The sequence below is a fragment of the Pelodiscus sinensis genome, chromosome 26 (genome assembly GCF_052426305.1).
Source record: "Pelodiscus sinensis isolate ZL-2025 chromosome 26, ASM5242630v1, whole genome shotgun sequence".
NCBI lineage: Eukaryota > Metazoa > Chordata > Testudines > Trionychidae > Pelodiscus > Pelodiscus sinensis.
This window is the reverse complement of record NC_143077.1, coordinates 4,817,648-4,845,296: the sequence shown is the minus strand read 5'-3', so window position 1 is coordinate 4,845,296 and position 27,649 is coordinate 4,817,648. Positions and strand designations below refer to the sequence as shown.

Sequence of the window (27,649 nt, the reverse complement as noted above, 5' to 3'; positions counted from 1 at the left end):
TTATTGCAGACTGAGCCTAAAGAGAGTCATGTTTATGGGCTCCAAAAGGAGTCTAATCCAGTTTCTCTCAGTCAAAAGATGCAGGACTTTGAAGAAAGGAAATCAAAGGCTTCCTTCTTATAGAATCAAGAGAACTTTAAGCAGTTTATAAACAAAGTACTGAACAGTTTAAAAAAATACTTTAAGTATAAAGGGTATTTTTGAAAGCATCACCCATGGTGGATCAGGGAGATGTCTTTAGTGCTGCTCTAAAAATTTCAAAACACAAAGAATGGAAAAACCATACTAGTGTACGTGGCTATCTTACCTCTGTGAATTTGTTGAGAGTTGCATTGGTTGGGTTGTGCGTGATCAGGAAACGCATACTCTCATAAGTAATCTCCACTGGGGCTGGACGGTTCATAATGGCAAACAAAAATAGATAGGGGGCAAAAAAAAAAAAAAAAAAAAAATCAATAACCCTTGAAACGTTCCACAGCAGAAAACATTAAAAAGACAACTAAAATGCCTGGGATTGATCAGAACTATCTTTATTGACTTGTTCTTTATGATTTTTCACTTCAAGAAAACCAGGTTTACTTTAGAATCCACTTGAATTCAATTTAGGCCTCAAAAACTGCAGGTGGTATCCTTCAGACTCCAAAAATTCTGACTACACGCAAGACTAGGCAGCCTGTACTACATTTAGGCACTGGTGAGGCGAAAAAAATAAGGGCAGATCTTCTCTCCACTTTGTTTTCTTGACACTTAGTTTTGCTTGAGTCAGTAAAAGGAATATGCTTCCAATATGCAGAAGATATCCCATATATTTGAAGGTGACCGCTGTGTTTGGAGTCTTCAAGGCAAAGTAATTATGGTACGTAGGACACGCTCACTTGTCAGCCAGGGTGCTGTGCTGGGCCTGGCAGAAATCTGCCCTGATGCTCAGAATCGCCATAAATGTGTGACGTATATTCCAACAGAAAACCTAAGAAGAAGAAAAATGCCATATTTAAAAGATTGTTTCTTTTGATCGTACAGCGCTATTGAATACAGTGCACCCAGAAACCTCAACGTAATTAATCATTAAGCTTTAAGAGAAACAAGACTGATTTAGAAAGTGTTTTGATGTACACAATCATATTTTACTGTCCAACAAAGAAGCATCCTTTCGGTCTATCTTTTAGCATGCTGGATGACAAATATTCTACAAAATCTCACTTAATCAAAAAGCTAAGTAAAACTGAACACCAGAACTAAAGGGGAAATATCCATCATTTTCCGCTCAGGTAGCTCATAATTAAACATTTACAATAGAAAACAGCAGACATTCTCCACAGCCACACAATCTATATGGGACGCAGGGGAGCAGACAGCAGTGCTTGGCCCCAGGCAAGCTGCTGTGGGGGTGGGGGAAAGGGCGATTTAAAAGGCCTGAGGCTCAGTAGCTGCAATGCGCTCAGGCCCTTTAGAATCGCCAGGCCCCAGCACAACTGCCGCCTCCGCCTCATCCCCATCAGCAGGCCTGGTGGAACTCGGTATGTTCTTGGAGGACAGTTCCATCAATGGCTATGAACCAAGACGGTCCAGGATGTAATCCCATGCTCTGGGTGTCCCTAAACCTCTGATCCATGAAGCTGGGATTGGATGACAGGGAATAATTACCTTGTTCTGTTCACTCTCACTGAAGCATCTTGCACTGGCCAATAGGCTAAATGGACAGGATACTAGGCTAACTGGACCATTGGTCTGACCTACTATGGTCATTCTTATGTTCCTTAATCTGTAAATAAGATGACCTTTCATCAACTATTTATGGAAGTTCAGTTTCAACACAAAACGATTAGATGACAGTTTCACTAATCAGATCATCGCTTCCCTCAAGTAAATATGACTAGCAGGAAGCAGAGAAACAACAACGCTGCTGACACTTTGCAAAACAATATTCAGAACAGACAACATAATGGAATACAGCTATTTTGGATCAATGCTGATCTTACCCAAGTTAGGGCATTCATCAGGTAAGACTGTCTACACATAAATTGCTACAGCAGCACAGCTGCAGACCCGCAACTGCACAGTATTAGTGCTTTAGTGTAGACACGCTCTACACTGACAGGAGGGGTTCCCTCATCACTTTGTTAATCCATCTCACTAAGAGATGGTATCCGGGTCAATGGAAGATTTCTTTGCCTGACTTTGTGCTGTCCACACTGGGGGTTAGCCAGTTTAACTACATCTCTTAGAGGCGTGGATTTGTCAATGTAAGTTTTCAGTCTGGACCAACCCTAAAACAAAGGAGTATGGAATTATTATATCCACACTGGTAGTGCCACCGTTTACTCAATACTTCTAAGACCTTGCTTTCAGTTGCTCATCACTTTACCAAACATCAATCATTTGGGATGAAATTTTCCATGCTGGCTGCTTGCCTCAGCATGGGGGTGGTAAAATATGTTTTGTTCGTGTTAGAAAAACTGTACAGCCAGTTTGCTATGACGCTCTTCCACATGATATTTTGGAGAAGGGTCATGACATTTGGCAAGGAGGTTGCCTTCCTGTAACAAAAATGCTTTTTGCCGTCCCCTTTAAAATGTACCAAAATTAGGCCAAGTTATACAACTATGAAAATTCTCAGTTCATAGACTCTGAAGTTTCTGCTGAGAGTGCGGTAGCTAAATTCTCTGAAGACTGTCTACAATGAGCATGCTCCAGTCCGGGGCTGCAAAGGCTAAGCCTGTGGTGTCCAACATGCTAGTCACTAGGCACTTAACTAAACCAGCAAATGTTTCTAGTGTGGATCTGACCTGAAATGCAGAGGGGTGAAGGGAGCCAGGCCTGCCTGGGATGGGGCATAATCCAGTAGGAACTATTCTGAAACCACAAACCCACTTCAAAGGCAACCAAACATTTAAAATTAAGAACTTTTAGTCTCTGCCAACTGCATCCAAGTTTTCAATAATGCAGTGTCTACCATGCACTCATGCCACTTAAGTCACATGAAGGATGTTTTATACTAGACAAACAAGATGTAACAAATTTAATTTAATGCTCCCATAAAGTTTATAGACACAGAGCCACCTAACTGCTGGAAGCAAACTAAATGGGCACACTTAAGGGTGAAATGCTAAGCAAAAGCAGGAAGTTTGTCTTTTGCTAGGGAAGTGAAAGGTTAACTGGTAACCATTAACTGGTGGAGGCTGGAGCAACTCCCCACCTTCCGCTGGCAGGGGGCTGCTTTGACCCACAGGTGGCCCACAAGCAGTGGCTGCTACCATGTCTGAAGCCTGGTCACCATGTATGAAGCCTGGTCACCCCGCAGGCGAGGGCTGCTTCTGGGCAATTAACCAATTAAACGGGATTTTGCATCCCTACCTTTTATTGCTCCTTTCAGCACAACTACAGGATCTTTTTTCCCTGCTTGTTTTTAAGCAGAGAAAACTCAAGATTGGTGTGTCTTTTCCTAGAAGATTTTAGCAAGATCTTTGGAGAAGTGTGATGACAGCAGCCAGAAATCTGAGCATAGACAGTTTATTACTCAGGTTTTGGGCTTCCTCTGATATCACTATGACAACCCAAGATTTTGCCAAGCGTTCTGTACACAAAAAGTCAACAACATATTATTTACATAAAAATGACAGAAAAGTTTTAAATTAAAAAAAAATCATTAAACCAATCTTTGTACAAAGGAATAAAGAGCACTAAATGTTGTACTCAGACAAGGAATTCAGCTTTACCTACTGGAAACAAGACACACTTCACCAGAATGGTCTTAACCACTATGAATAATTTCAAATAAAATAGACCTTTAAGTTAAAGAAATAAAAAGCACACTTAAAGCTACAGAAATGTGTAACAGCAATTTTTTAAAAGCAGCCTTAACCAATGGAGGAATATATTTTTAAAAAATGCAAAACTGACATCTTACAATCAGTAGCCTAAAACTTGAACTAAAGATCAAAATGGCCCACATAATCAATTATGAAAAAATCATAGAAAAACAAACTCTTGGTGTGATCTCTGGGGAACCATGTGAGGGAAAGACTCTGCTTCTTCCTTCTCCACAGGCGTCAGGGGAGCCAAGTTTCTTTACTCCCCCCATCAGGTCAGATTCTCTGGGGAGCTGTGTGGGGGGTATCTCTCCGCTGTTCCTCCCCATGTGGTCAGATTATGTGGGAGAGAGGTCTGTCTGCACCCCATCATCACTGGAAAGCCAAGGTTATGGAGCAAGAAGATTTTTTTTCTCACTCATCTCTCACTAATTTCTCACCATTACCTAATTTACTTCTTTTTTCTGGTGGGGAAGGGATAGTGCTTCAGGTTTCCTCAATTGCTCCCAGAAGGTGACATCCACAGAGCTGAAGGAACAAGCTCCACAGACCCAGTGCTCCAGGACTCAGGGCTTCAGGACCCACAGGAAGCATGCTGGGACTTGGGGCTTCATCCCTGAGGGAGGTGTGCTGGGACTGAAGCAACCCCCTATGTGCCCCATGATCTGCTGAAAAGCTTCTGGTGATACATATTTGGACCATGAGCCACCTATTGATTACTCTTGATGTAAAGCTTTGTATTTCATGTCTAAAGAATGATTAAGGATGTGAAGCTATGTGTTAAATACAGGAAGTCCCCGGGTTACGTACAAGATAGAGACTGTAGGTTTGTTCTTAAGTTGAATCTGTATGTAAGTCGGAACTGGCATCCAGATTCAGCCGCTGCTGAAACTGATCAGTTTCAACAGCGGCTGAATCTGGATGCCAGTTCTGACTTACATACAGATTCAACTTAAGAACCCCAGGCATCCCCAAATCAGCTGCTGCTGAAACTGATCAGCGGCTGATTCCAGGAAGCCCAGGGCAGGGGCTTCCTGTAGTCAGCCACTGGTCAGTTTCAGCAGCGGCTGACTTGGGGATGCCTGGGGCAGAGCAGCTGGGATGCTGCTGGGTTGGTCCAGTAGCACCGCCGCTCCTCGGCGCTACTGGACCAACCCAGCAGCACCCAAGCTGCTCTGCCCCAGGCGTCCTGATTCAGCCGCTGATGAAACTGACCAGCAGTGGCTGAATCAGGACGCCTGGGGCAGAGCAGCTGGGGTGCTGCTGGGTTGGTCCAGTAGCGCCCAGAGCGGCACTACAGGACCAACCAGCAGTGCCCCAGCTGCTGTACCACAGGCGTCTGGAGCAAAGCCACGGAGCATGGGGGCAGCGGGACAGCCCAGACGCGCCGTGCCTGTCCTGCTGCCCTCGGACTCCGCAGCTTTGCTCTGCTTTGCTCCCCGTCCCCCTGGTCTGCAGACCAGAAGGACGGGGAGCAAAACGGCGGAACACGCGGGCAGCAGACAGCCCAGACGCACACCTGGGCTGTCTGCCGCCCGCGTGTTCCGCCGCTTTGCTCCCCGTCCTTCTGGTCTGCAGACCAGGGGGACGGGGAGCAAAGCAGAGCAAAGCGGCGGAACACACGGGCAGTGGACAGCCCAGACGCGTCTGGGCCGTCCGCTGCCTGCGTGCTCTGCTGCTTTGCTTCCTCTCCCTGGTCTGCTGGAGACCAGGGAGAGGGCCCCGTTCGTAACTGCGGATCCGACATAAGTCGGATCCGCGTAACTCAGGGACTGCCTGTATATGAATATTTTGAGAAACTATGCTGTATGCTAAATTATAAGCATCCAAAGATGATTTGGTTGTCTCTATGCATATTTGCCCCCAATACCACAATGTAAGGGAACACATTTTATCAGTGAAAACTCTTTTTAAAAAAGCATTATGGGAACTAGACTAGGAAAATCACTATTATCCATCATGCCGGGTCAACAAGCCCTTACTTCCAGACAGTAAACTTAAGCATCTTTCACTCTGCCAGTCAAGCAATCAACAGCACTTAATCCTGGGCACAGGGACTGGCCATTATAATTGATCAGAATGAAAATATAACCTATCTTCAAGCTCAATGAATGCCACAAAATAAAGAATTCTGAGTTAGTTTTTGATTCCCAGGTTCTGTTCTTCAGAAAGAGGGAAGGTGAAAGTCGACAGCTACCAAGACATTGCAACTAGGTTGCTTTCTTATGGATAATTAAGTATTATGTGCTAAAAGGCAAAAAAGTATCCAGAACCTCAGCACTACAGTAAGCCATGACTGGTCTGTAACAAAACAGTATAGACCTTGTACTGACAATTCATTTTGCTCTTTAGGCTCCCTTATAATAGCCTCATAGCATTTGATATGGCCTAAAAAGGCATCTTTATTAAATTACATACACAAATACTGTACAACTTGCAAGAGTTTTTACTTTTAAAAACAGATGGAAGAAGATACCTATATTAACCGCTAAAGCAAGGGTCTCAAAAGTTGCGAGCCTGTTTCAAGGGGCTCGCCGGGGTTACACTTGCTGGAAACTCAGAGCCAAATCAGAAGCCTGAGCCTCACTGCTGGGGACCAAAGCTGAAGGGCTCAAGCTTTGGGACTCAGGTTAGAGGCCCCCATGTGGCAGCAGGGCTGAGCATTCAGTCCTAGCTCCTAAAATGTTGCGTAGGAATTTTTGGTGTCAGGATAATCACGGCTCAATGACCTTTGAGAAACCCTGCTCTAAAATTTTATTTAAAAAATGCTACATCAGTCCCTTGTTTTAGATGAACCAAAAATGGTCAAACATGATTCCTGACTTGACAGAAAGCAATATTAAATCTGTGAACTTTAAGCAGAAAATCAAACTTAAATGCGATTGCCAGAGACTACCTACTTTAGCTATGGATTGATACCTAATTCAAGCCATTTAGGTGTGCGAAATCACTTGTACTTATCCTGCTTGAGATTAGCAAAATAGTCCTCCTGACAAGCAGGTATCAACAATCATAAAGTGCTCCCTGGCTTCCCTGCCCCCTTCCAAAACCTACATTTACAATACTCCTCGCCTACATTTACAGACTCCTCACCGCTTTTGCAGATTCAGACTAACACAGCTACCCCTCTGATACATTTACAAGTGTTTCCCTTAAAAGCGACGAGGAGTCCTGTGGCACTTTATAGACTAACAGATTTATTGGAGATTTTCTTATGCCCGTATATTTATACCTGCCCCTGGAATTTCCACTACATGCATCTGACAAAATGGTCTTTGCCCACGAAAGCTTATGCTCCAATAAATCTGTTAGTCTATAAGGTGCCACAGGACTCCTCGCAGCTTTTGCAGATCCAGACTAACATTGCTGCCTCTCTGATACTTGACACCATGCAAGTGTTTCCCTTGTTACAGCAAGGCAGTTAAATTGATTGCAACAGCTGCAGCTTCCCAGGATTGCAAGATACAGATACTTTGGGAAAGGTTACTTGGATCACCTTTCAAAATAACCTAGCACACAGGATGTAAAGCAAAACCTGCTAATTTGGCAGTCTATATTAAAAGAACACCTTCAGCATTTGTGAGAACAGCACTTTGCAATCCAGTTTATCTTAACTCATTGTGTTCTTAGTTGAATGCTACATGTGATAGTCTTTTAAGGAGGTTACTTAATAGTCATGAATTGCTGAACTTGTTCCATTCCTGTGTTTTACACCTACATACTTGGAATAAGTGACATGGAGTTTTGCTTTGTTTTTTGGGGAGGAAGGGAGGGAGCAGAGCACTACAAGGGTTGCGTCCTAGAAAAACTGCAATTCTCATGTAGTCTGTGGCCTACCCCAACTTCCCCTGTAATTTCAATTGACTACATCACACTTCACTTCCTGTCACCATACAGCACTGCAACAATCCACTCAATGTGTGGTGGAAGTGAGAAGTGTTAGGAGCAAACAGTTTGCATGCAGTGCAGTTGTAGCTATGTCAGTCCCAGAAAGAGCAGCTCTATCTGGCTTGCAAACTTGTCTCTCTCACCAACAGAAGTTGGTCCAATAGAAGATATGACCTCACCTACCTTGCCTCTGTAATACCACACAGGCACATTCTGAAGTGCCTTGAGGGTTCTGCTGGATTCAAAAAGTGTTTTGTAAGCAAAAGATTTTACAAGGATTGTAAAGAGTTCTCCAATCTAGTCAATGACAATTCTTTTCTAATGTTGCCTGACTGTAGAGAACACAATACTAGTTTGATCATTTCTTGGGAATATTCTTAAACAATCTCTAAAAGAAGCTTGTTCGTAATGACACGTGCCTGGAAAGGGGAGAAGTCAAGCAATTCTGCAGTTCCTCTCAACCCACCACCCCTCTGAGTTCTCTACCAGTTTGCTGACAAGTTCTGCTGATGACTCACTCATTTCCTTTTGCTTGCGCCAACTCACTCTGTTCTCTGCCCTAAAACTAGGCAGGTTTACCTCAATGTTCTGCTTGATAAGACAAATTAGCAAGAGAGAATAAAAGCAGCCAGGTGTTTTTCACAAGACAACACTCTTTCCAATTGGGCACTAATCTTGCATCAAAACATTCAGTGGGAGAAAACACTGGCTTTTCCCATATTTGAGTGACCTCAAACAACTAATACAACCAACAGTAGAGAAACTGTTTCAAGAAAGAGAAAACATTTCTGTATACTCCAGCAGTGGGAAATGGGCTGATATTCCATTTGGATTTCCAAAGATAATCTACTGTGTATGTGTTCTATACCAAAAGAGTTTGTTTGCTGAGAGGCAGAAGTAGCTCTGAAACTGGAAACACTGTTTTAGTGTGCTTGTTTTTTTTATCAACCCTCATGTCTAAAACCAGCTCAGAGAGAAACCATATTTGAATATTGTTTACGTACAATTCCCAGACAACTCCATCTGGGCTCCTAAAAGTGAAAACATCTTCAAAATAATCAAAAACAATGAGCACACCTCAGCGTGATTAGCTTAAAAGCTGCTATGTCCAAAATATAGAACTGAATTTAGACTCCAAGACAAATTTAAATGAATTTAAATTACATTTTAGATAGTCTCCTTGTATCAAAGTGAAATTTGTTTTCCGTTTTAATAGCTCATTCCAAAATAATGGTGCTGAGTTGTATGAACATTTTTTGTTACAAGTACCATATTTTGGAAAACCAATGTTTCCGTGATAACAGAAACCGTTTTTAAGATTCAAAAGAGAAATATAAAACCATCAAATAGGAAGCAAACAGTGGTATTTTCATAGCATTAAAACAAAAAAAATAAAGATATTATTCCGGAAATAAAATTAGAGCAGAAAAACTCAATTTCTTTACCTTACTCATTTCACATTAGCTTGTCTACATGTGAAACACCACTGTTAACACTTCAGCATAGCCATCATCTACATAGACAGGAGGAGTTCTCCTATTGGCATAGGTAATGCGCCTCCTCTATATACGCCCATGGGTTAGGTCAGCTTAACCACATGTCTCAGAGGTGTGGATTTTCCATATCCCTGAGCAACGCAGCTGGGTTGACATAACTTTTTAGCATAAACTAGGCCTGAGTTTAGCCAGTCTCTACTGGAAAATTGACAACGTATAGTGGAAAGTTAACTGCCAAAAGTACACGTACTAAAAGCCATGTTCAGTCTCCACTGAAATGTATAAGTATATGTAAATTGAACTTTTAATAGACTATTGTTAAAATTCAAAGAGATGTGCAACTGTGCTTTCACGCATAGCTAGATTTTCTGTATTACAGACCTAAAAGAATAACTGGTTTTAGAGTAGAAAGGATGGAAACAAGAGAACATGACACAAGTATACTAAACAATTATCAGAGAGAATAAGCCAATACTCCCACCAATATATGCTTGCATAAATCACAGAGCAACACCAATGAAGCTGAGGGGGCAAGAAATTCAACACTGATAAAAGGAAACCTTTGTTAAACACCCCAACACAATTAACCTGTGGCGCTCATTGCTAAAAGATAGGGCCCTGCCAAATTCAGTCATAAAAATGCATCATGAACAGTGAAATCTGGTGGTGTATGTTTTTATCCTACACTATACAGATTTAATAGGAGAGATCAGCATTTCTCAACTTAGAGGTCCTGACCCAGAAGGAATTTATAAGGGGAGGGGTCACAAGATTATTTTTGGGGGGGTACATAGTATTGCCACCCCTTATTTCTATATTGCCTTCAGAACTAGGCAGCTGGAGAATGGTGGCTGCTCAGTGAGGGCCCAGCTGAGCAGGCAGCAGTGTAGAAGGGTGGCAATACCACCATACTTCTGCACTGCTGCTCTTGGTGGGTCTGCATTCTGAGCCGGGACCCCGGCCAGCAGCTGCCTCACTCTGGCTGCCCCCAGTAACAGCACAGAAGTAATTGTAGCAATACCACAACTTCCCTGACACTAACATTGTGACCCACTCCATAACTTCTTTTTGGTTCAGGACCCCAATTACAACACTGTGAAATGTCTGATTTAAATAGCCGAAATAATGGAATTTATTATTTTTTAAATCTTATGACCATGACATTGACCAAAACAGACTGTGAATTTGGTACGGATGTTAGTGGCTAGTCACCCTCCCCCTCCTCCCCGCCCAACTTGCTGCCTCTATCAGACAAGAGGCAGCAAGTGGGGGGAGGGGGGAGAGGAGCAGGAGCCGGTGCTGGGGTGAACCAGCTTTAAGCTGATTCCCCCAGCATGGTCTCTGTGGTGGGCAGGGGAGGCAAAAGCACAGTGGGGAAAACAGCAGGAGCATGGACTGCTCCAGTCCCCACTGATGCTGGTTACCAATGTGGGCACTTCTGCTTTTGAAATATACAAGAGCTCTCAGGGGCTCTTGTACATTTCAAAAACAGAGGTGCTACAACAAGCAGGTACTCAAACAGTCCCCACTTGCCCCGTTCTCTCTGCAGCGACACCCCCTCTCCCGCGCTGCCTCTATGAGCCGCCTCCCGCGCCCTCCCCCCCACCTTTATCAGAGGCAGCAGCGGAGGAATAGGCGACGCTGCCAGGAAGTAGCCCCTGTCTGCAGGAGTCCCAGCAGGAAGCTGGGCTCCCTACCTACAGGGGCTAGTATCACCAAGCAGCCCCTGTTTGTGGCGGCCAGGGCTAGCAGCAGCCATGTCCATAGCCAGCCCTGGTCAACGCAAACAAGGGCTGGTCTGGCATCAGCCCCTGTTTGCGGTAGAGAGGACTGTCCACTGTGAATAGGGGCTACTGGACTCAGCATGAGCCGGTACCAAGCAGTCCTGGCTCACGCTGATCACTACGCCTCAACATTTTAAATGTAGTAAGAGCCCAGTGGCTCTTACTACATTTAAAATGCAGAGCAGCAGTGTGGGAGACTCCAGAGCCGGCTCCTGGGGCTACCTCTGCTGTGGCTCTGCACAGCAGTGCTTATCAACTAATCATATAGTCGATACAATTTGTATCAACTATACGATTAGCCAGATAATTGCATTTTAACATCCTTAACTGACACCCAAGTTTAGTATACTTTAAAATAGGCTTAGATGTTCAAAATTTTAAAAAAGTTTAAAATTAGGAGAGAGAGATATAAATAGTCATGCTTCAGGCCTTAAATCATCCAGAAACTGATGGGGATAAGAAAAAATTATTTATGGCTACAATATTTTAAATGATCTATTATAAGATTACTTAGACCCCTGTCTGAAGTATCTAGTATTGGCCACTTTCAGTCAGGATACTTGCCTTACGCAGATCACTGGTCTTATCTAGCATGGCAATTCCTATGTTCTTATGTATTAAAAAGGTGAAAATCTTAACCCTGAATTTCCAAGCCTTAAGGTGCTGCATTTTCAGTGTTCAAACAGTAATATTTACATGGAGACATTCTGCACTTCCTTCAACATTTAACAAAGGAATAAAATACCAGACTAATCTGATTATTATAATAAATAAATAAATAAATGTATGCATAACAAAGAAAGCTGATTCACTAGTTCAGCATGGCTCACAAATGACAATATGCTTCCCCCCTTAATGGCAATAAAATACTGCCACCTAAAGTTTGCAGAAACCATCTGATGCTAAAATAATTCTATAGTATCTAGTGAATCATTCTGCTCATCTCTCCTCTTGATCCAATAAAAAAACTTGCCTTTATATAAACAATCTAGCATATTGATTCTCTCTGGAAGAGTGAATATCTAGAACAGTACTTGAGTAAGTTCTCTCACAGAGGCCTCACAATAGTTAACCAACACAGCATTCCACAACAGGGCAAAGTACAGAGGCTAGAACTATGAGACAGACTGTTCACAATTTAGATATAGAAAACATAAGTTCTACTGTCTAAACTGAAAACTGACACTTATAATTAGAACTATGAAATTGAACCTCTGTTTCTGTTAGACACACAGAGATTTGCAGCTACAACCATGTCTCCTTCATAGAAATGCATTCCAGCAGTCAATTTTCAACAGTGTTTATATTCCTACCTCTTGTCAAGCTCTCAGTCTATAAAATAGTTTCTTTCCATCGGTTGGGCTTATAGAAGTCAAACATTTCTATACTTTGAGTCACACATTAGGTTTTTTTTTTTTAACTACCACTGCAGTTCTGAGTCAGAACTTGTGCTGTTCATGGGGGGGGGGGGATCACAATCCATTTTCCATTTACACAGGAGCTTTTGAAAAAGTCAACCTTCTTCCCACCCCCAACTGAAAATGCCCTAAGAGAAAAAGCAGCTTGTGACTAATCATGCTAATGAGCCACAGGAGGAGTCACCAGCACAACTCAGCAAAACCACCCTGTATCTCAGAGCCAAAACCACTTATCCCAGCACCTAAATCCCCACATGTGCCCTCTGCCACACCTCCTGGGCCAGCCTCCCCTTCCCTCCAGGGCCCCTGGCTGTGCAACCCTTCACTTCCCATAGCACACGCTGCCCCAGCACACCTCACGGAAGGTGTCTAGCAAAACCCAACAGGCAAACCTGTGCAAGCTGTCCCCCCACCTCCCATTGCACACACTGTCCCCGCACACGCCGGAAGGTACCTAGCACAACCCAACAGGCAAACCTGTGCAAGCTGTCCCCTATGTCACCTGACCACTCCTTCCCCCAAACTCTCACTCATCCGGGCAGCCCAGTAAACAGCCCTTCCCTAATAGCCCCCTCCTCCCTCCTGCAGCCAGGCATAACTCCTAATACCCCCACAAGTGGGTAGGTAAGCATGGCCCCAAGGGCCCCACAAACCCTAAGATGAAGCCTGCCTCTTTCCCCTCAGCCCAAGGCTGCCCTGCAGCACCTCACACCAGCCCCCCCAGGCTCCAAACCAGGTCCCTTCTTCTCCCACACCCCAGCTTCCAGGGCAGCCCCCTCTTTTCTCCCCGCCCGCCCCGATAACCCCTTCTTATCCCAAAGCCCCAGCCCAATACCCCAGGCGCTAAGCCAGTCCCCTTTTATCCTCCAGGCCAGCCCCCTCCTTTTTCCAGACAGCCCCCCAAGTCCGAGCCCAACCCCCCCATATCCCAGCCCCCCTTATCCCAAAGCCCAACCCCCAGGCAGCCCCCCCAAGCCCAAGCCCAGCCCCCCATATCCCAGCCCCCTCTTATCCCAAAGCCCCAGCCCCCCCCCCAGCCCCCTTATCCCCCCCCCCCCCATATCCCAGCCCCCTTATCCCAAAGCCCCAGCCCCCCATATCCCAGCCCCCCTTATCCCAAAGCCCCAGCCCCCCATATCCCAGCCCCCTCTCATCCCAAAGCCCGACCCCCCAGGCAGCCCCCCAATATCCCAGGCTCGAAGCCAGCCCCCTCCTTTCCTCAGGCCGCCCCCCTCAGCAGCTCCCCCCTTCCCCCCGCGGCCCGGCCCCGGCCCCTCACCCTGGGCATTGAGCGCGGCTGTGTCCGTCCGAGCGGGCCCGGCGCCTCCCACACGGCGGGCAGGGAGGGGGCGAGGCGGCGGCCGCTCTGCCGGCGGAGGGGGAATGGCGGCCGAGCCCTGCTAACTGGAGCCCCACAGACTGCGAGCGCGCCCGCCTCGCCCACGGGAAACGGCTCCTCCTCGCTCAGCCACCCCCCGCGCCCCGCCGCGCGATGGCACGATCCGCGCACATTCCCCCCCTCCCGTCAGTGTTGGTACAGTCCACCCCGCAAATCCGCCATTGGTATGGCCTGGGCTCCCCCCCCCACACCCAGCAGTGGAGTGATCCACTCAGTCACTTCCCACCAGCATTGGGACAAGCTTCCCCCCCTCCACAAAAAAAACCCCAACCGGCAGAATGCTGCCGCTCTTACCCCCTGATCAGCATTGGTACGGCTCATCTCCCCCCTCCTCAGCCTGGCATTGGTATGACTGTCCTCCCTTAAACCAGCATTGGTATAATCCACCCATATAGTAGTGGTATAACCCATCCCCCAGTGGAATCGCCAGTTCCCGTCCCCGCCCCCCCTTCCAAGTCAGCAATGGTTTAGTCCACTTCCCCCAGCGGAAATACAATCAATATTGGAATGGCTCATTTCCCACACAATATCTTTAGCCGAGGGGCCCAGCAGCAGTGACAGGATGGCCCCTTCCACTCCATCATTGGGGAATGCCCCATTCCAACTGCTGTGTTGGTACGGCCCACGCCCACATGCTTCTCTGCAGAGCCTCATGGTGTAGAACACCCCCCCACACACACACCTTGGTTTGCTCCTCACATTGCCCCTTCCCCCACCGCTTCCATTCTCTTTCCCTTTGCTTGCTGGGGCCAGGTCACTTTTAACTCAGCAGTATGCCAGCTGGGTCTGCGCCTGCCCTCTGCTGGAAGGGGCTGGAACTGCTCAGCTGCGTATCCAAAGCCATATGTTGCTAATAATGATTCCCCTCTGGACTCCAGGGCGAGGCTCCTTTGCTTTGGAAACAGGAGGGACCAAGCTCTGTACCTGTTTGCTGCGAGACGTGTAGTGACAGCCAGATCTTCCAGCTGGCCATGGATTTACTGCCCTAATGACAAACAGACATTGAAAGCAGGGGTCCTGAGCAAAAAGCCCTGGGTGTGGCATGAATGTTATTTCCCATGGAAAAAGCAAGAGGTAAATGCTGGCTGCGTCTTACATTTCCAGGGGGCCTTTTTTCATCTTGATTTTGAAGGTCTCAGCCTCACACAATGAGATTTCGCACGTGCAAGTTATAATATTACTCTGCATGTGCATAGCATTTTGAACCCATAGATCTTAAAGCTTTTCACAAAGATGTGTAAATAAGAACCCCATTGTATAGAAGACTTCTCCATGGCTATGTAAAAAGTCATTGGCACTGGCAGAATAGAATCTAGATGTTCTGATAGACTCAAAGACTTTAAGGTCAGAAGGGACCATTATGATCATCTAGTCTGACCCCCTGCACAGTGCAGACCACAGAATCTCACCCACCCCTCCCAGAATAATCCTCTCATCCTGATGAGGGTAAATCCCTGAGATTGTAGTCCCCTTGGGGCAGAGACTTTGTCTTTCTATTCCCCTGTAACTGCCAAGCATACCTGTGGCACTATGTAAAATAATAAACGCTGCAGGAAGGATGGGTATTTTCCTCTAAAACGTAACCAAGGTTGAAGTGGCTTCTGCTTGCTGTTATTCATTGACCAAAGATGAAGTTGTTAGACATTACCTGCAGGATATGCACTTAGGCAGTCACCCAGGAGAGATTCAGATGCCACCAAGCTGATTAGCAGAGCACCCACTGCTAGTTTTATTATTATTATTATTATTATTCTTTCTACTGGTGGTGCACATTCCACATGCCTTGGTGCATATAACATTATTCTGCACAAGGATGGGGGGAAAATCCACACATGGATGGAAGAGAGTAGAGGGAACATTGATTATCAGTATAAAAGCAGGGCACATGGGGAAAACAGCTTCACTTCAGATGCCACCCACCTTGAAATCTTTACCATCAAGTGCAGGTAACTCACTGGATGAGAGCAGCTGCATGCCAGCTGCCCATCAGAACAAACAGGCAGCAAATGGGACCCATTCAGGTAACATGCAAAAAGTTGAGAGTGACCTAAGTCAAGCCCCATGCCAAGAAAGATACTGAGCAGGGCAGAGAGACTGCCATGCCTCTGCTGAAACGCTGCCATCAGCACTGGCCACGCAGGAGCGGGGAATGAGTTAAGATGCCAGAATCAGGTCATCCTGACCCTCCATCTATAACACGATGTGCAGTGGGGATAGAGAGCTGGGACATTAGCCCAAGGATTCTGTTCTATGCGGAAAAGCAACGAGTGAGACACAGAAATCTCCACCCTCTGCAATCTGAGTGCAGATGACAGATTCCTGGCTCTCTAGCTCCCTTGTCCCCTATAACAAAATCACTTTCATCACACATGGACTCATCCCGTTCTGTGCTGTCCCTGTTTCTCCTTCATAGATCAGAAAGAGCTGGGCCTCTCCATCAAGGTGGCATTCTGTGGGCAGCCTCGGGGATGTATTTGAGCTCTTACGAACAACAGGCAAAGGGCAAGCATTTAGTACGTCAGTTTAGTGGTGCTGGAATACAGCATCAGGAATAAAGTCCCCTGTTTAGTATCCACGCAAGAGGAACAGCACAGGCCACAGCAAGGCAATTTAAATGATTCTGGAGTTATCTAACCCACTTGCTTTCACTACCCAGGACTGCAAGTTGGGTGCAGGAGAGCCCAGGAATTCTGGGTCTTGAAACACAGAATCCAGACTCTTGGCCAGATTCCAGGGTAGGTAATTGCATTCTGCCTCTCTTAATTCCTCCTGGCATTTGCAATTGGAGATGCTGCTTCTCCCTACTCCCTGTCCTAAACTGTTGGGTGGTGTGCGCTGTTACCCACTAAACATGACCAACCCACAAAGTGGCCACACAGAGTCATGGGGGCTTTGGCATATCATGGAAAACTGCAGAGCTCACACGCTTTCTTACAACACAAAGAGTGCGTCTAGACTAGCAAAAACTTGCCAGCTGTCTACACTGGCTGCTTGAATTTGCGCAAGAGCACTGACATTCTAATGTAAGAATTCAGTGCTTCTTGCGCAAATACTTTGACACTCCCACTCAGGGATAAGCCCTCTTGTGCAAGAATACTTGCACAAGAGGGCCAGTGTAGACAGGCACCTTAACTTTTTGCACAAGAAAGCCCGATGGCTAAAATGGCCATCGGAGTTTTCTTCCACAAAAGCACATCTATACTGGGCACAGATGCTTTTGCGCAAAAACACTTTTTGCGCAAAAGCATCCGTGCCAGTCTAGACGCTCTTTTGCGGAAATACTTTTAATGGAAAAACTTTTCCGTTAAAAGTATTTCCGCAAAATCATGCCAGTCTAGACGCAGCCAAAGAGTTGTGTATTTCATTTCATTCTGTTCAGTGATTCGAGATCTTGGCAGATCTTACAGGTAACAGGAAGGTATGTTCTTGATGGATGGTTTACATACTAAGTCAATTCTTAAAGGCCTAATGTTAATACCTGGAAGGCTGTTTAGAACACTACGTCCTTCAGGATTGAATGAAGTCATCCCAACCCTGGCCAATTTCACCATATGTGTCCTAGATAATGTTCTCTGAGATCCTGTAGGTATTTCAGAGGGGAATCCATAGGTTAGACAGGCTGGGCATTCTCTAACCTGTATTGATCTTTACCCAATGCTCTAAATTAGCTCTAAGAGGCATTTGTACATGTCAGTGGTGCCATCTGACATGCAGGGCAGGAGGAGACTGCCAGTTCCATATCTTATGATAAAAACATGAAACCACATGTTGGTCAACACAAAACAATTGCAAGACAGAAACCAAAGACAACATAGTGGTCACTGCTCTGAGGAACTTGTGCATAGAGAAAAGCATGGGTGTGTTGTTTACTGAGCAGAGAAGGTTGACTTGGCTAGAAGTCAGCAGCTACTAATTATGGAAGGTGAGGAGCAGTGGACAAGATCAGGATACAAAGAAGGCACAAAATAGCCTGGCTACAGCTTCTTTTGGTTCACAAAAAGAACTGCAGAGATACATAAAAAGGAGGGAGATTTTGGGTAGTACAAGGGGTCATAACACTGGCCTTAAAGTATCAGAGGGGTAGCCGTTTTAGTCTGAATCTGGATAAACAACCAAAAGTCCTGTAGCCCCTTATAGACTAACAGATTTATTGGAGCATAAGCTTCTTTGCCCACAAATTTCTCATTGTTTAGACTGGCCTTCAAGTATCCCATAGCTGCGGGGTTTGCCATGAGACTCCACCTCTTGTTACACAATTGTGCTCCTGAATCCCAGTTTTCATTTTAAAATAATGTGTCTAGCCCTTATGGTTGCAAAGGAAGCCCAAATGTGACCAAGCCAGGATCTACAGAGGCAGCCTGAAACGAGGGATGCAAAATCCCGATTAATCAGTTAACCAGTTAAACGCTGACTCTGGAGCGGCCCTCTGCCTGCAGCAGGGTGGGAGTTCCTACTGGGAACAGGTTAACCATTACTAGGTAAGGATGATGCTTACTAGGTAACTGGTTAACCTGTTACCCGTTCACAAACCTACCTGAAACTATAGCTAGAGCCAAACAGTTTCACTTCTTCCCTTGGCATTTAACTAAGGTACTGATTCACAGAAAAGCTTAAATAGCTGGAGTAAGGATGTAAGGACAGGGGCCTGAGGCCTAAGAAAAAGCCCACCGAAATAGTGGAAAGACTCTAGCTGTTCACACCGGGCTTTGGACTAGGTCCCTGATCCTAATCTCCCTTTTTCTAGTGTATTGAGTTCCACAGGGTTACTCCAGTGAGATGAGTGGAGCCAGATCTGTGGTGTTTGCATACCTTCCTGCTGCTTGTGGCTTATGTCAGTTCCCAACGTCGGACAAACACCCAACAAAATCAAAGTATGCGGGGAATGGAAATAGTCCTCAAGCCTGATCCTGACAGGCAGAGAGCAGGGAGGTAGAAGCTAATTGGGAAAAGGCTGGGAGCATGGGTAGAGGTGAGCCAGGCACACAAAACGGAAAACAGGTTGAGTCGCCTGGTTCATCTGGCCAGGTTCCAAGTGGCTCCCGGGAAGGTGAGATGAAAGGTATGAATGAATGACCCATTGATCTACTTCCTTATCGAAGGGTGGAACACCGGATATAGATGACTCAGAGCTTGGCCTCAGCAGGTTTCTTCCCCTTCTTACAGCCCTGACTCTGCTTCTGGCTGGGCTCCCATCTAGAACAAGGAAGAGTAGTCTGAGAACTGGAGAATTTCAATCCGGGCTGCAACTGACTCAGATAGACCCCACCTCCCTAGTGCTCAGTCTCCTGTAACACAGTTGACCGATCTCGTGTCACATGCTTTCCTTTCCTGATCCCATGCAGGCAACATGAAGCAGGTATAGTCTGGTGTGACATTTATGGAATGGGGACATCTCCCAAGGGTGTGGCAAGGCTGCAGTCATGTTTCTAAAGCGCTCTAGGTGCAGTTCACCCCCTGCGCGGGGCGAGCATGAGGCCCATGCACAACTTAACACCCAAGTATGTCCTATTTTGGGGAGATTCAGTGATACATACTAGGGATAAGAACATAAGAACGGTTATTCTGGGTCAGACCAATGATCCATCTAGCCCTATATCCTGTCTGCTGACAGTGGCCAATACCAGATGCCCTCACATGATCCCTACCCTGTCATCCATTTCCAGAAAAACAGAGGCTAGGAACACCATTCCTACCCATTGATGAACCTAACCTCCATGATTCTATCTAGCTCTTTTTTTAACCCTGTTAAAGTCCTAGCCTTCACCATCCTCTGGCAAGGAGTTCCACAGGTTGACTGTGTGCTGAGTGAAGAAAAACTTCCTTTGGTTTGTTTTAAACTTGCTGTCTATTAATGTCATGTGGTGACCCCTAGTTCTTATTTTGTGAGAATAAGTAAATATTTTTTCCTTATTCACTTTTTCCACACTGCTCATGATTTTATAGTCCTCTATCATATCCCCCTTTACTCTCCTCTTTTCTAAGCTGAAAAGTCCAAGTCTTTTTAATCTCTCTTCATATGGGACCCATTCCAAACCCCTCATAATTTTTGTTGTACTTTTCTGAACCTTTTCCAATGCCAATATATCTTTTTTGAGATGAGGTGACCACATCTGTACGAAGTATTCAAGATGTGGGCGAACCATGGTTTTATATAGAGGCAATAAGATATTTTCTTTCTTATTCTCTATTCCTTTTTAAATGACTCCTAACATTCTATTTGCTTTTTTGATTGCCACTCACACTGAGTGGATGTTTTCAGAGAACTATCCACAATGATTCCAAGATCTCTCTGTTTGGTAGTTGTAGCCAAATTAGTCCCCATCATATTGTATGTATAGTTGGGATTATTTTTTCCAATGTGCATTACTTTACATTTATCAACATTAAATTTAATTTGCCATTTTGTTGCCCAGTCACTTAGTTTGGTGAGATCTTTTTGAAGCTCTTCACAGTCTGCTTTGGTCTTAACTATCTTGGGCAGTTTGGTATCATCTGCAAATTTTGCCACCTCACTGTTTACAGCTTTCTCTAGATCATTTATAAATAAGTTGAATAGGATTGGTCCCAGGACAGACCCTTGGGGGACTCCACTAGTTACCTCTCTCCACTCAGAAAACTTACCATTTATTCCTACCCTTTGTCTCCCATCTTTTAATCAGTTATCAGTCCACAAAAGGACCTTCCCTTTTATCCCATGACAACTTACTTTACTTAAGAGCCTTTGGTGAGGGACCTTGTCAAAGGCTCTCTGGAAATCTAAGTATACTATATCCACTGGATCCCCCTTGTCCACGTGTTTGTTGACCCCCTCAAAGAACTCTAGTAGATTAGCAAAGCATGATTTCCCTTTACAGAAACCATGTTGACTTTCCCCCAACAAATTATGTTCTTCTATGTGTCTGACCATTTTATTCTATACTGTAGTTTCAACTAATTTGCCGAGTACTGACATTAGACTTACTGGTCTGTAATTGCCAGGATCATCTCTAGAGCCCTTTTTAAATATTGGCATTATATTAGCTATCTTCCAGTCATTAGGTACTGAAGCTGATTTATAGGATAGGTTACAAACCACAGTTAGTAGTTCCACAATTTCACATTTGAGTTCTTTCAGAACTCCATCTGGTCCTGGAGACTTGTTACTGTTAAGTGTATTAATTTGTTCCAGAACCTCCACTAATGACACCTCAATCTGGGACAATTCCTCAGATTTGTCACCTAAAAAGAATGGCTTGGGTTTGGGAATCTCCCTAATATCCTCAGCCGTGAAGACTGAAACAAAGAATACATTTAGCTTCTCTGCAATGACTTTATCATCTTTGAGGGCTCCTTTAGCATCTTGATTGTCCAAGGGCCCCACTGGTTGTTTAGCCGGCTTCCTGCTTCTGATGTACTTAAAAAACATTTTGCTATTACTTTTTGAGTTTTTGGCTAGCTGTTCTTCAAACTCCTTTTTGGCTTTTCATATTATATTTTTTACACATAAGTTGACAAAGTTTATGCTTCTTTCTATTTACCTCACTAGGATTTGACTTCCATTTTTTAAAAGATGTCTTTTTATCTCTCACTGCTTCTTTTACTTGGTCGTTAAGCCATGGTGGCACTTTTTTGGTTCTCTTACTGTGTTTTCTAATGTGGGGTATATATTTAAGTTGGGCCTCTATTATGGTGTCTTTGAAAAGTTTCCATGCAGCTTGCCGAAATTTTACTTTTGTCACTGTATTTTTTAATTTATGTTTAACTAACTTCCTCATTTTTGTGTAGTTCCCCTTTCTGAAATTAAATGCTAGAGTGATGGGCTGCTAAGGTGTTTTTCCCACTGCAGGGATGTTACATTTTATTATATTATGGTCACTATTTACAAGTGGTCCTGTTATATTTATCTCTTGAACCAGATCTTGCGCTCCATTTGGGACTAGCCCATGTGCTCCTCCACACCCATCAGCTTTTCCCCAGCTCTTAAGTTTAAAAACTGCTCTATAACCTTTTTAATGTTAGGCTGCGTCTGTAAGGCTACGTCTTGGCTAGAGTTAAATCGGAAAAAGATACGCAATTTGCATATGCAAATTATTGTCACTACGGTCACTATCTTTTTCTGATTTTCTTTCAAAAGAGGCTTTTCCGAAAGTTGGTGCGTCTACATGGTGCCAAATTTTGGAAAAACCTGCCTCGTAGAACAAGGTTTATAGGGATGGCGAAAGAGATGTCTGCTTTTTCAGAAAAGCGGACGCATTTCTTGGATGCGGCACTGCTTTTCTGGGATACCGAAAAGCGCTGCTGTTTAGATGTAGCCAAAGAGTGTAAGGGTATAAGAGTGTAGCCCTTTAAATGGGTAACTGACAAGCTCATGCTACACACAAATGGCTCATGCTAAGCAAATGGCTAAACGCAGCTCCTGGTCCAATTCCCTGGGAGTCACTTGCCACCCCACACTGTATCAAAGGCAGCAGTATGGGGCAGCGGCCAGCTTCCCAGGAGCAGGGTGGCAGGCAGGAACCGGTGCGTACCGGGATCCAGCTTAAAAACCAGATCCCAGCATGCAGAGGCTCCCAGAGAGCTGACTGCTGCCCCGCATGTAACTGTGTAACCGCTGACATTTTCAGCAGTTACACAGTTAATCAGTTACACACATTTTAACATCCCTAGTGCATAGACCTTATGCCGAGCCCCTGGACAGGGGTGTATTTTGTTCTATGAAGGCCTTGGACGGAAGACACTGTAGACATGGAAAGTTCTGAAGAGGGCTTATGCGCCCGTTGATCAGTGACAATTGGAGTATTTTTTCTCCTCTCCAACATTCCGGTTGCCACATCTTTCCGTCTTTGGGCATGGTTACACTGCCGTTAGGCACCAGCTGACTTTGGCTAACGGGGCTTGGTTTAAGGGGATATTTAACGGCGGGCTTGGGCGGCACCTCCTAGCTTACAGGGACCTAAAGTCCAGGCTGCAGCACAAGGACATAGTCCCTTTACCCAAGGATCTCAAGTCAGCTGGCTCAGGCCAGGCCCAATTGAAGTATGCCGATTGCCAGCAGAGTGCACACCACAGCTTGGTCTGTCTCAGATACCCTCCTCTCCTCACCAGGGGGCAGCAGAGCACAGCATTCGGCAAACAGGGAGGGGTCTCCCTGACCCAAGGGGATGCAGGAATAGCTGATCTTACCCTGTGATAACAATGAATGATGATGATCTCTGTGATCTGAGCCCTGGAACCAAAATGTCCATTTTTAGCAGAAGAGAGAGGGTTGCAAAGAAGATAAAGACTTGGGACCCCCTTCCAGGCCCTCTCCCAGAACGAGCCCCCTCGACTCTGCATTGCTGCTTAGCTACGCAGGCAGCTGCAACAGGATTGACAATGGTGACATGGGAACAAGAGTTCCTCTGTTCGCCAATGCAGCATGAAAACCCTCCACACGGGCCCCTCTCCAGGCTGCAGATGGGCGTCTCTGTGGCACACATCCATTTGCACAGCATACAATCTCTGGAGCCTAAAGGCTCTGAGGCTTCTGTCTCCCTTTGGAGCAAAACAAGGCAGCTTCGTAGCAAGCCAGCCAATTAATGATCCCATCATCCCAGTTTCAGGGGATAATTGTGAAAGCACTTCCACCCAGGTAATCCTCTGCTGCCTTATTACACCCAGGGGGTGCGTCTAGACTGGCAAGATTTTGCACAAAAGCAACTGCTTTTGCGCAAAATCTTGCCAGCTGTCTAAACTGGCCACGAGAATTTGCGCAAGAACACTGACGATCTAATGTAAGATTGTCAGTGTTCTTGCGCAAGAACTCCGATGCTCCCGCTCGGGAAAAAGCCCTCTTGCGCAAGTGTTCTTGCGCAAGAGGGCCAGTGTAGACAGGGACAGGATTTTTTTGCGTAAGAAAGCCCCGATGGCGAAAATGGCTGCTGGAGCTTTCTTGCGTAAAACCGCGTCTATACTGGGCACAGATGCTTATGTGCAAAGGCACTTGCCAATATAGATGCTCTTTTGCGGAAATACTTTTAACGGAAAACCTTTTCCGTTAAAAGTATTTCCGCAAAATCATGCCAGTCTAGATGCAGCCATGTAGAATAGGGCAGAGGGCAGGTAAGCCAAGAGGACCACACACTCAGCGCTGGAACTGATCTGACTCCCAGTTCCATCCAGGAAAAGCATATCCACCCCCTAGCTTTGTCTCAGGGATTTGATTGAGGGACGTGGCAGCCAGGTAAACAACCAAATATTTACTACTTTTAATTTGTATTTCAGTAAACACAGAGGCCCTGACTAAGATTGGGACCTAACTGTGCTAGAAGCTGTACACAATTAGAGGGCATCTTGTCCCCAAAAAAACAACTACAAAAACAAGACACCGAGTGGGAAAAGAGAAGTATTATCCCCATTTTACAGAGGCGATTAAGTGACTTGCCCAGAGGCTGGGACAAAGCCAAGAACTGAAACTAGATCTCCTGAACCCCAGCACAGAGCCTTAACAAACCTCTCTTCCTCTAAAACTTACAGCAAACGTTAAACTAGCTACATGCATATTTTCTCTGAAATCCATGAATTAATGAGTCAAATACAAATGGCAACTACTGTGTGTTGTCATCACTGCAGCTCTCAGCACAGTCCTAGCACAACAGCCCCAGCTGTGATGTTATCGCCAAGCCGTGTGTACTCCCAATTAACATTTATACTAGCCCCCAAAGCACCACCCTTCTACAGCATGTGTAGCAGGGATTGGGGTTAAACACAGAGCAACATTTTTTTTCTACTCTCTGACTGCACAAGAAGCACATAGAATACGGACTTAACAAGAGACTGAGTGTTAAGATGGAGTTGGAATTAGGCAGCCATAACTGGGCAGTTGGAGCAAAAAAAAGAACAAAAATTAAGGGAGAACCACAGGATCCAATAAAGAGAAGAGAGGCAGGGAACACAAGCTAACAGGCAACTTGGTAATGTGTGAGATGTATGGAGTTAGGGAGGTGAAACAGACATGATCATGCCTGGAAAGAAAAACATAGAGTGACAGAGAGAAATGAATCAGCGGCCTTGTTTTGAAAACAGCCCTGTACAGGCAGGCAGGCTCAGGCTTCTGCTGTCTAAAGGTGTGTCTACACTACCAGAAGCACCACTTTGGCCCCGCAGCTGTCCTGCTGCAGCACCATAGTGTAGATGCTTGCTATATTGACAGCAGCGGGGTTTCCATCAAAGAAGGTAATCTGACCCAGCGAGAAGCAGCAGGTAGGTGGACAGAAGAATCTTTGTAGCAGGGGGCTGATTTTGGACTGCAGAACCAGTGTGCAGGAGGACAGAGAGTCTTGTATCTTCCTATTGAAAGAGCAGGTAAATGACTGGCACCATGGTGGCCCGTTAGCAGGAGCAAGGATGGATTGTTTGGAGCAGAAGGTGCTGGGCCGATGGGATGGCATAGAAGACGTGTGCTCTGGGAAGGACAGGCAGGGAGAGGTGAATAGGATCCTGGGTGAAGCATTTGAGAGCTATGTCAGAGATGTGAAATTGAATTGGACAGATGGAAAGGGAGAGCGCAACTGAATCAGGAAGTGAAAGCAGAGAAGAGGGCAGAGAAGGAAGCCCGGATGGTGGATTCAGCACAAAGAGCCGGGGCAAAGTTGCTGAGAGAAAAAAAAAAAGGACTGCCCCTTTTGCCCTTTTAAAAGGAGTCCCCAGTCGCGTTTGGTCGAGCTTTCATGGCCGCGCCGTGCCTAGGTTAGCACAGGGAGACAGGAGGAGAGGGCCGTTTTGGGAGGCGCGGGGGCAGCTTTTGAGCCACCGGGGGGGGGGGGGCTTCACGAGCCACACCTGCGGGGGGGGGGGGGGAGATCCTCGGGTTGGCCACCCCTATTCTAGAGCCTCCTGAATGAACCCTTGCGTGACAGACCCACACACTATCAGGCATGGCAGGATTTTCTACAGTAGCCATAGCTTTTACAAACTGTTCATAAGAATGGCCAGACCAGGTCAGACCAAAGGTCCATCTAGCCCAGTATCCCAATGGCCAATGCCAGGTGCCCTAGGGGGAATGAACAGAACAGGGGATCATCAAGTGATCCCTCCCCTGTCACCCATTCCCAGCTTCTGAGAAACAGAGGCTGGGGACACCATTTTTACCCATCTTGGCTAATAGCCATTGAAAGACCTAACCTCCATGAATTTATTTACCTTTTTTTTTTAAATCCTATTAAAGTCCTGGTCTCCACAACATCCTGTATTCCACTTTTCCACTGTGTTCCTGAACTATGAACCCATCAATCCATTCATTATGGGAGAATGGCTGCTCACAGTGGCATGGAGGTTTGTAGCTTCCAGGAACGGGGTCCTGCCAACCGGTAAAGGAATACTGACTTCATTAACAACACTGGCAGAGATCCCTGCAACCAGTGACCCACAACGTTTTCCTGCTGAAAAATCCCTTGGTGCAACTGTACTACTGGCAGACCAGGTGCCAGCTCATGCCAAAGGCCTGAGGCCTCAACTGAATACTGCCAAGTGCATGGCTGGAAACTAGTCTGGTCCACTTGTGTGTTAGTATTGCTACAATAGGTATCAGATTTATAGAAATGTATTTAGGCTTTATGAAATGTTTGAGTTGTTGCATGCGTTAATGTCACTTATAATATCTATATCCCATGTTATAAATTAGTATTTAAATGTTTGCTCTGATACAGTAAACTCCCAGTCAGGAGAGAAGCATTACCAAGTGCGGAATACTAGTTTTTCACAAGAGGTGTCATCTTCTGCTGAACAGAACACCCATAGATACCACAGAAGACACTGTGGAACACAAGAGGGAAAAAAACAAGGGCTCTCCAGCTGCTTAGCTTGGGTTCTGTAAATAACTTATAGAACTTGCATATCACAGCAACTTCTATTACATGCCTGTAACTCGTTTGTGTATGTTTCATTGTTTTAACCTTATAAATAACTCTTTTTCTTAGTTAATAAATCTTTAGTTAATTGTAGGATTGGCTAGCACTGTCTTTGGTGTGGGCTCTAAAAAGCAGCTGGAGTAAGTGAGTGGTCCTTTGAGACTGGAAGTAACCTGAATATTGTTGTGGTTTTTGATGTAAGGGCCCATCTGTCACAAAGGAAAGAATACCAGAGAGGCAGTATAGATTGGAGTACCTCATGGGACTGTCTTTGACTCCATTTTAAGGCTATTGTAGTGTTTGGTGAAATCTGAGTTCAGAATGCCCACCCAAATTGTGTGCCAGGCTTCTTCCCCTGAGGTTTGTGCTCATTCTCCACATTCACTCCAGACTCAGCAATGTTACTGGATTTCATGGGGATTTGCAAGGAGAAAGTTCTTTCCACATTAGCTCAGCGTTAGGCCTCCTGTCACCATCACCTTATGTGTGGGATTTATAAACCCCCCAATAGATTCAGCTGCTTCCCATAGTCTTTTTTCCTCCCTTGCATTGACTCAGCTCATCTCCAACAGCTTATTAGGGTGCTCTGCAAAGCCTGAGTTGCTGGACACTACTGGAACTGAATCAATCTCTGATGTCCTCCCTTCCAAGAATCTTAGATCCACTTCCAAAACTATGTTACTCTACCACTTAGAATTTAGGAGAATGCAAGACACTAACGTGCCTTCAGGCAAGAGTGCCCAAGGGGTCATGTTGTGCCTACTATAATTTCCCTAGAAGGCAACAGCCAACTCAACACCTGTTGCTAGTGCTTAGGGAGGATGACATGAGTTTAGGACTAGATCACCAGCCCTCCAGTGGCAATTTTTTTTGGTTGATTTGCTGTAAATATCACAGTCTGTATGAGTGTGTGGTCTGACTTACACATTCCTATCCCATCCTACACTGTTCCCTGTATCCCCACAGCACCCCCCTACCTGAATCCCTTG

At 45.5% G+C, this 27,649-nt stretch overlaps 1 protein-coding gene across 2 annotated transcripts in view; it reads right to left on the bottom strand.

The window, feature by feature from the left end:
- The window catches only part of PTP4A2 (protein tyrosine phosphatase 4A2), a 46,800-nt gene that overhangs the window by 17,155 nt on the left and 1,996 nt on the right, over positions 1 to 27,649 (bottom strand). Inside the window, exons 1-2 of one of the 2 annotated variants that reach the window (XM_075908564.2) lie at positions 13,675 to 13,902; positions 308 to 967 (exon numbers count right to left, since the gene is read on the bottom strand). In XM_075908564.2, the coding sequence (XP_075764679.1) occupies positions 308 to 403 (96 nt within the window). In that variant the 5' untranslated portion in view covers positions 404 to 967; positions 13,675 to 13,902. Of the gene's footprint in view, positions 1 to 307; positions 968 to 13,674; positions 13,903 to 27,649 lie in introns of those variants that run through there. The other variant, XM_075908565.2, reaches the window with a different exon arrangement.